Source organism: Adiantum capillus-veneris, chromosome 20, assembly GCF_014529385.1.
Source record: "Adiantum capillus-veneris isolate H3 chromosome 20, ASM1452938v2, whole genome shotgun sequence".
Lineage (NCBI taxonomy): Eukaryota > Viridiplantae > Streptophyta > Polypodiopsida > Polypodiales > Pteridaceae > Adiantum > Adiantum capillus-veneris.
Window position 1 is genome coordinate 112,852,833 of NC_140950.1, and position 9,748 is coordinate 112,862,580.

The 9,748-nt window shown below is 43.0% G+C and overlaps 1 protein-coding gene across 1 annotated transcript; it reads left to right on the forward strand.

Moving 5' to 3' along the window:
* Positions 1-292: 292 nt before the first annotated feature.
* Positions 293-2,207, forward strand: LOC147433106 (cytochrome P450 93A2-like). Its single transcript, XM_086492802.1, has 2 exons — positions 293-1,251; positions 1,346-2,207. Exons 1-2 carry the CDS (start codon positions 313-315, stop codon positions 1,973-1,975), a joined length of 1,569 nt encoding a protein of 522 aa, XP_086348928.1. The 5' UTR covers positions 293-312; the 3' UTR covers positions 1,976-2,207.
* Positions 2,208-9,748: the final 7,541 nt, after the last annotated feature.

Sequence of the window (9,748 nt, forward strand, 5' to 3'; positions counted from 1 at the left end):
TGCATTGATCCGACGGCCCAAAACACCCCGCCCTGCCGAAAATTTGCCTCCGTCGTCGATCCCTCACTTATAAACGAGAGGGGGCATTGTGTCGCAACTCTTTTCTTTTACCCAATAGATTCTCTCCAAAGTGGACACTAGAATTCTTCTGCCGGCTCGTCTGAACCGGCCTGAGCTTATTTCATGTTTGTGAAGGAAAGCAAAACTTCAATTTGAACTCTACTTTACAATTCAACACAGCCCTATCAAGTAGCAGACTTCAGAGTACCGTGCGTGTGAGTGTGTGTGTGTGAGAGAGAGAGAGAGAGAGAGATGGCGTGGGGGACATCCTGGCTGTTGGAGGTAACCAGCTGGCTCTGTTTAACAGCTGTCCTTTGGACAACGGTTGCTGTGTTGCAGAGAAGGATACGAAAGCTACCGCCAGGGCCCCCTGCCTTCCCCATCATCGGACACATACATCTCCTTGCCGGTTCCTCAAATCCTGCTCGTGCTCTCGCTCGCCTGAGCAAGCGCTATGGCCCCCTTATGTCCCTCAAGTTGGGCTCCATCCCTTACATAGTGGCCTCTACCCCCGACACTGCCCGCCAGATTTTGCAAACACATGATCAAGCCTTTGCATTCCGCGCGCCCCTTGCCACTGTTCATGCTGTCTATGGCGACTCCCCCGGCATTACTTTCGCAAGCCTTGGCCCAAATCTGAAATTCCTCCGCCTGCTATGCGCGTCTGACCTCTTCAGCTCGCGCCGACTCCACAGATTCAAGCCCATAAGAGATGAGGAGGTTAGGGTGTTTCTACAGTCCGTTTATTCTGATGTCGGTGAATGTGTTGAGAGTCGAAACCCAACAGCTTCGACACCAGATGTCGCCATTGGCAGCAGCAGGCAGCCTGTGCATCTACGCCCACATATACAGGCAGCAACGAACAACATCATCTCGAGAATGGTTATGGGGGACAAAATTGCTGTGGTGCGACCACTGATTTTGGAGGTCATTGAAGCCTTGAGTGCATTCAATTTAGGTGACTATTTCCCTTGGATACAATGGATGGACTTGCAAGGCTGTGTAAAACGTAGCAGGAAGGCAGGGCTCAAATTGCATACTGCCTTGCAAGACATCATCGATGTGCGCCGTGCACAACGTGGAGGCTCATACGACCCTCCAGGTGACATTCTTGACATGCTGCTCTCGGTCTCCTTGAGCTGTCCTCCAGATGTGCAAATCACAGATGCCCACATTAGGGCGACGCTGCTGGTAACAAAAGAAAATTTTCTCTCTCGTGTACGCAAGCATACACTCACAGAGATATGCACCATGCTTTAAGTTGTTTGTTTGTGTTCTATGTCAGGACATATTTGGAGGAGGAAGTGACACATCTGGGGTAGTGCTAGAGTGGGCAATGGCAGAGCTGCTGGCAAGTCCTTCGAAATTGAAGGCGGTGGAAGAAGAGATACAATGTGTGCTAACTAGTAAAACTGACAAGGAGCAAATTGTAGAAGAGGATGACATCCAAAACATGCCATATCTAAGGGCAACAGTGAAGGAGACCATGCGTCTACATCCGGTGCTGCCATTGCTAGTACCGAGAGAGTCGCGACAACCATGCAACATTTTTGGCTATGAAGTGCCAGCCAAGACACAAGCATTTGTGAATACATGGGCAATAGGGAGAGATCCCAAGGTTTGGGATAGTCCTAATGAGTTCTTACCAGAGAGGTTCTTGGATAGCAATATAGATTTTCGAGGACACCATTTTGAGCTGTTACCATTTGGATCAGGTCGACGTGTTTGCCCAGGCCAAAACTTAGGCGTGCTTAATGTACACATTATCCTTGCTCGACTGATCCATGCTTTCTCTTGGAGGCCACATGATGTAGAGCATGACATGTCAGAAAAGGCTGGCTTCATCACAACCAAGGCTAAGCCCCTACTTGCATTTGCTACGCCAAGGCTACCGAGAGAATGTTACATGGGATGAATTCCTAAGATCTCTTGTAGCGTGCAGGGGGGGTTGGTTTGTATTGAGAGTTTGAGTCCCAATTAGAAGAGTTGAAGGAAGTATAGATGCCATGTTTGATATATAGCCTATATCCAGCTCGTGTAAAATGCTCTACTAATTTCCTTGTTGGACTCTTACTCAAACTCGATTCTCAACAATAGTAGTTTGGCAATTGGATCTTAAATGGTCAAGATATGAGCAATTGAAGTTTTGTCGGGGTTAGTTCTGCACCATTTTGATCACCTCGACAAGTATTCCATTAGATGTTTTTTCAAGCTCCTCAAGGTTTGCAGAGGTAGTGTGAAGCATTTGGAGCAAGCCGGAAGTGATGGCTCACTAAACGTAGTTGCAATCACCAAGATGTCGAAGTCTGACGTTGATAGTTGGTGGAGGAGATGTGGTTGTAGATGATTTTTTCTCGTATTAGGGCCGATCGTTTATGGTCGTCGTGCTGTTGGAATGTAGCGGGGTCCTAGGGTTTGAAGCTAGCAGTGTTTACTTCCAACATGGCTTTATGGGAGGAAAAAGTGACATTGGAGCAGAAGATGGGAACACTCCAAAGTGTTGCAAAAAAAGAGGAGTTTTTTGGAGAGTTTTAATGGTTTTTGTTCAACTTCCAAGGGGTACATGCATGTGAAGCTGCCATGTGGCGCAAAAATTAATCCACGTATGGGGGTGATGGGCAGTAGCACGGGGTATATATAGAAAAGCATGGCCATTCGTGTAGTATCCAAAGGGAGTAAAGGGAGAACTATGGCTCTCTCCCCCTCCTTGCTTGACGAGTGCTGTGTTGTGGCGTTGTCGGTCTCGGGCGGGTAGTGCGATGCTTGTTGTGGCGACTTTGGCTATTGTCGGTGGCGTTGTGCTTGTCCCTGGTTGTGGTGGTCAACGTTGGTGCAGTCGATTAGGACAGGTTCATACAGGGGGGCCATAGGACCTTCCCCTTTTGGTGGTGTACAAGAGGAAGTCCCCTCCCCCCCCCCCCCCCCCCCCCCCCCCCCCCCGCTCTCCAGAGGGTGGGTGCCATGCAGTCCAAAGAGAGAGAGAAAAAGGAAAGTCGACACGAGGCATAACTGCCCTACAATAAAAAAATCACCATGCATGTGAGGTTGCTAAAGTGAACTCGAACATGTGTTCGGTGAGGGAAAACTTGCCAAAATTGTAAAAAACGACCCTATAAGGGTCTCCTTTCTGCACTATGTTGGGGTTTTTTACCAGAGAGGGAAGGGACAATCCGATGAAGTGGCAAAGAAGTGTAGATGGTGTTTTGTTTTGAAGTATCAAGCTCCACATAATTTCTTCAATGTAATCCAATACTTTTTTAATCGTAACAACTCTTTCCTCCAACCAAGAGATATTAATTTGACTGTAAATTGATAACATGTAGCATGTTCTCCCTCTTGTTATTGATGGTTTCTTAATGAGTGGTATTCGAGATGTTATCTATCGTTGAGGTTAGCTAGAAAGATATGTGTATAGCTTGTAGATGTTTTTATATGAACTTTTAATAAACATTTCACACACTATTCTTCTATTTTTTTATAAATGGATCATGTCTAAGGAGATTGATATAAGGTCAATACCGCAAAAGAAAAGAAAATACATGGAGCTTGTTTTTCGATATTCAAGTCCATGTACTCATTCATCTCTTGGATGAGATAGAGATTGCACGCGTTGGCTGTTTTGGGTTGAGAGATTTATGGGAGTTTTAAAGCGGCTTGTTTGTCAAAAAGCATGACTAGAGGGTTGAATGGCCAAGGGATGGGTGCTTGGAGAGTGCATGTGTTACCTTTTAGAGTACCTTGAGCGTGTTGACATAACTACTCCTTGAAGATGGACAATGGAAGAGTCTCCTACATTGTCAAATGAGCTGTTCTATGGCAAGGGCATTCCTCACAAGCTCACATTTACAGAATGCTTGAGCATACCCACGTTCGTCATTTTACATTTACAGAATGCTTGAGCATACCCACATTTGTCATTTACAACTCATAGTGTATGGAATGATTTTTTGAAGAGTACCAAGAATTTTGCAACCCACAAAGAAGGTGAAGAGTTGGCAACTGGTTATCTAAATATATGAGAGATGAAATTCTGCAGGGAGAAGACATCATTGATGGGTAGAGAGAGATTGGATTTGGTTGTGATAGAGATGTAATAATTCTTCTCTGAATGTAGATTTATGAACTTGTTTAATTTCTCTATGAATGTATATTATAAAGTTGTGTGAATCTCTAATATTCTTGAAGTTTATGTACTTTACTTTGTACTTTTAGGTATCCACGTATAACAACATGTGGTACACCTTCGAGTCGACAAAATTGATCAATGATGCGTTACTCAAGATTCTTACATTGTTTCATCTTTTAAGCAGCAATCACGTGCAAGTGTAATAGTTACAAACCCTATTGATGAGGAGCTTGGTTATGTGGGAACCATAGGTATTTATGAACTCAACTTCTGTGTTTGCAAGCGGGTTATAAGATTTTATAGATATACACAAATTTTTGACATTAACTTCGAAGTTTCTTTTAAGGCATTTTGAAATAGATTGTATTGGAGATTGATTGGTTCTTGTTGAGTATAAAGGGGCTAGCGACACAATGAGACAAGAGCCATTTGGGTTTTGGACAGTGACTCTTGAAAACCATTATATGGACAACACAAGAACCATATATTTTGCCAGCACGTTGTGAGTAGACTTTTTGAGTATACAGTTCACCAAATTCTCTCAGTCCATGGTAAACTCATGCCTATCAATTCTCCAGTCAGATATTTGACACCACCAACTTAGATGGTATCTCAGATGATGTAACTCAAGAGAATGACACAACTTCTATGCATTCCCATCTCCTAGTAGCATTAGCACATGACGACTACTCTAACAAAGAAGAGAGTGACATTGATGCAATAGATGATGAAATGGAAGATCTGGCACTAGAGTTAAACATTGAGCCTTTGAGAGAGCCTAATCCATCCTCGATTGGTTTGCCATACACTCTCTCTCTTGATGCAAACTTGACAAACTAAAGAGCTTCAAGAAGCAATGAAGGATCGAATTGATCATTAATCTCTTCCTGAGCTTGATTGAACCCTAAAGAACATATTGCCATATAAGACAGTGAGCACTCTAGTTCATTCAAAGGAATGAGTACTTGAACCTTGAATTGCTAAGAACAAACTCCCCTTATTTAAATTTTTACATCGAGTAGAATTTGGTACTGTATATTTTTATTTACTTTATTTTTATTTGTTATCCTTTCTCCCCTTTTATTTTTATTTAGCATTGTCAACTTTGACGTGTACTGTGCAACAGAGGGTATGCAACTATGAATTGGCTAGGCATACCCATCTTGCTAGAGGTTCACAAGGGTGAGGCTAGGTCCTGCGCTAACTAAGATTGGTGCTAGACTGTAACAGATAATTAAATCCTGCTATGTTCTTTTGTAGGTTTAGGGTTTAGAGTTTAGGGACATCGGACCTTGTAGCAAAGGCTAGCCCACTAGCTGTAGGCTCCCAAGCTTGGAGGTGAGCCTATTTTGGCTCTATGGTTGGGAGATGAGCCTGATGTTCACCCATAAACTGTTCAGGAGTGAGTTAGGCTTGTGTCATGTCATGTGTGCATGATTTCCCAGTTAAGTTGTAACCAAGGATATTAATGAGGGCAAAAAATCCAAATAAGGGGAGAAGTCTTACATCCCTAGACATCAGGATGGGTGCCTGCAGTATGTCCGACCAATGTGAAGCCCTTTGGTTATGAACTCCTATAAGTAGGACTTGAGTCTCATTTTCAATCATCTTGTGTGATCACCACACTTGGACTCTACACCCTTGGTGGCTTTGCCTGCACACCCGTACTGATGTGGGCTTGGTGGTATGAGACACAGGCCCTTGTGGCAGGGGCTAGCCCATTGGCTGCAGGCCCTTAGGCTTGGGGGTGAGCCAATATTGGCTCTATGGTTGGGAGGTGAGGCTGTTGTCTTCCCATTATGTTTCTAGGAGTGAGTTTAACTTGCATCATGCCATGTGTGCATGATTTTATAACCAAGAATATTGTTGAGGACAGAAATTCAAAATAAGGGGAGAATCGTTCATCCCCAGACATTAGGATCAAAGTATGTGAGTTGATACATGTATAATTCTAGTAGCTTCCCTAAATCGTAAGAGCCGAGGCATGTCCAAAACGGTCAAAGAAGGTGTGGCTGATATGTGGGACCCCAGCTGAGTGGATGTCCGAGGTTAGAGAAGGTTTTGAGGCCATAGAGGTATGCCACTGGACTCGTAGGGAAGGAACACTACATGCATGAATTAACAAAAAGATAATTAGATCAATGTTAATGGAATATTATACTTTTAAATTAAATACCTTGCCATCCGGTTGCCGTTGAGTAGTCTGTATTGACGATTGAGTAGTGGTAGCTCGCTCTAGAAGAGGGGTCCTACTATTATCACGAGTTTATCTCATTTTGGTGAGACAAAATGATATACTTAAATGCACAATATACACATACATACATACATACTTTATATAAAAAGAGATTCAACATGTGTGCTCCTCCTACTGAAGGGTCTTGAGAAGAGCGCTTGTCTAGGTGTACATGTCTCAAGGCCTCCTATAGTCAGCATATGGTAACCTCGAACTCCTTGTCCGGGAGCTGCTCGTACTCTATGATGTCCTCTGCTATTTTCTCCCGCAAAACGTCGGCACCTTGTAACATGCTCTTCAACACCAATACTAGCCCCACTCGACTTGAGGTGGGATCAATCAAAATGATATGTTTGAAAATTTTAGGTCTTAGTTAAAAGTAAAATGATCCACAAAGCTTCTCTAAAGACATTTTATCTCCTATTAAAGAAAAAGAGAGAGACTAGAGCCCTTCATGTGCATGTTATAGGTCTCAAAGACACTAGAAAAGTAGTAGAAGAAGCATTCCTATTCAAGAAGGAGCTTTAGTGTCAATTGTAGTGGAATTGAATATGGTGGTGATCTAGAATTTACACTTCCACCAATATTTACTTCTTTCCTTCTTTCAATGATTGCTTTTAGCATGAATGATGGTTCCTTTTACTTTTCGTGAAGATAGGGACTGAGAGAGAGCGATAGAGATGTATAGAGGGAGAAAGAGAGAGAGACAAGAGGAGAACGACACTTGATGGGGTCCCAACCAATCCTCTCAAGGACTCCCCACACTATTACCGATGTGGTATTTTATTTTGATTGCATATATGGAATGTCACCGTGGTAACTCCTCACAAAGAGGCACCTTCGAGTCTTTTTTGATGCATCGTTGGATCCATCTTGATGTGGGATTATGATGGTCAAAAGAGGTAGATCTGGGGATGATTTTTCCTCCCAATGTGAGAGGAATGAAGGGTTGAAAATTGGTATAGAGGGAGAAAGAGAGAGAGAAGAGGAGAACGACAACCGATGGGGTCCGAACCAACCCTCTCAAGGACCCCCCACACTGTTGCCGATGTCACTATTCTCTTTTGACTGCATAGATGGAATGTCACCATGGTAACTCCTCACAAAGAGGCACCTTTGAGGTTGTTTTGATGCATCATTGGATCCATCTTGGTGTGGGATTTCTAATGGTCAACAAGGGGTAGACCTGGGGCTGATTTTTGCTCCCAATATGAGAGGAATGAAGGGTTAAAAATTGGTTGTAATGCAAATTTGGGATCTATATTGCAATAGATCTATCGCATAAACCAGGGACAACAATGTAGATCTTGATGACATTGATGATGGGAAACAATGAATCAATCGATGCCCATGGCCAGCATGGGAAGTTCCAAGGCGAGGCTTGATGGCTGCCGAAGTACCGGACCGCAACGGGGAGAACCAAGCCTAACTGATAGAGGAGAGTCTCGAATACAAAAATTTCAAGTAACTCCTCAAAAATAGAGGCTCCTCTTGGCGCTTCGACTAAATTGTTGTATGATTGAAGCTCTAGATGAAACCTTGTTTCTGTCCAATGGATGTGGCTGTGAATGTTGGCTCATGATGCGCACAAACTCTCGTGCTGGTTGCCTCAAATTGGAATCCTTTGGGTCCGGGTGATGGCTACGGATTGCTAAGAAGATGCAAAGTTGACCAAATGTGTGCTGTCAAAGATGTGTACAGATCATGGATGATGTAATGTCTTATTTGGAATATGGGAATTCTCTAAGAAGATGGGAGAGATGGTTGTTCAAACAATGCCAAGACTACAAAGCTGATAGGCCGAGCTGGATAGCGGCTTCCTTTGTCATCATAGGCCGCTAACAAATCTTGATACTTGAAATCAACATCTTCTTATTTCCAATGCATGTCTTCAATGATGCAATCTGTCATGTGGAAGAAGTTATGACTTCAAATATCCATGTTAAGATTTTTTAATGTCAAAGTGGTCAAGCACGCACACCAGTCCACTACCCTCTCGTAGGTGCACCACAATTGTAACCCTCAGTATACAATGTTTGCATTTCCTACGCTTAAGGTCCACAGTCCTACACAGAATATGTCTCTTTTGGAATATGGGAATCCTCTAAGAAGATGGGAGAGATGGTTGTTCAAACAATGCCAAGACTCCAAAGCTGATAGGTTGAGCTGGATAATGGCTTCCTTTGTCATCATAGGCCGCTAAAAAATCCTAATACTCATCAAAATATTCATGTTTCCAATGCATGTCTTCAATGATGCAATCTGTCATGTCGAAGAAGTTATGACTTCAAATATCCATGCTAGGATTTCTTTATGTGGAGGTGGTCAAGTGCACACACCAAGTGAACTTCCTTCTCGTAGGCGCACCACAATTGTAACTGTTGGTATACAATGTTTGCATTTCTTACACTCAAGGCACACGATCCCACGATGGTTGCCTCACTCCAGGTGATGGCTACCAATTGCTAAGAAGATGTAGATGGTGTTGACCTAGATGTGCCGCCAAAGATGTGTACAGATCATTGATGATGCAATGTCTCTTCTTGAATATGGGAATTCTCTAAAAATATGGGAGAGATGGTTGTTCAAACAATGTCAAGACTTCAAAGCTGATAGGCTGAGCTGGATAGCACCTTCCTTTGTCGTCATAACCTGCTAACAAATCTTGATACTCGTGATTGACAACTTCATATTTCCAATGCATGTCTTCAATGATGCGATCTGTCACGTCAAAGAAATTATGACTGCAAATATCCATGCTAGGATTTCTTTATATCAAGGTGGTCAAGCATGCACACCAATTGAACTACCCTCTCATAGGTGCTACACAACTGTAACCCCAAGTCTATAGTGTTTGCATTTCCAACACTCAAGGTGCATGGTCCTACCTCGGGTCTTACATGCAATGGCAGGTCCCTAATTGAGAGAAGCATCCTTGGACCAAGCACTACAATAACATACAAATACTATAGAGAAAAAAATTTTCAAAGATTAGCGGATTAGTGCAAAATCACAAAGCTTTGATCCCAATGTTAGGTGCAATGGAATTGAATATGGTGAAGATCTAGATTTTACACTTCCACAAATCTTTACTTCTTTCCTTGCTTCAATGATTGATTTTAGCATGAATGATGGTTTCTTTTACTTTTTGTGAAGAAAGGGAATGCGAGAGAGCAATAGAGATGTGTAGAGGGAGAAAGAGAGAGAGAAGAGGAGAATGACACTCGATGGGTCCCAATCAACCCTCTCAAGGACCCCCACACCGTTGCCGATGTGGTATTTTCTTTTGATTGCATAAATGGAATGTCGTTACAGTAACTCCTCGC

Bases quoted from the DNA above. Each gene is read 5' to 3' on its own strand.
- LOC147433106 (XM_086492802.1), top strand. From the start codon at position 313: ATGGCGTGGGGGACATCCTGGCTGTTGGAGGTAACCAGCTGGCTCTGT. The intron at 1,252-1,345 runs GTAACAAAAGAA...GTTCTATGTCAG, and splicing joins ACATTAGGGCGACGCTGCTG to GACATATTTGGAGGAGGAAG.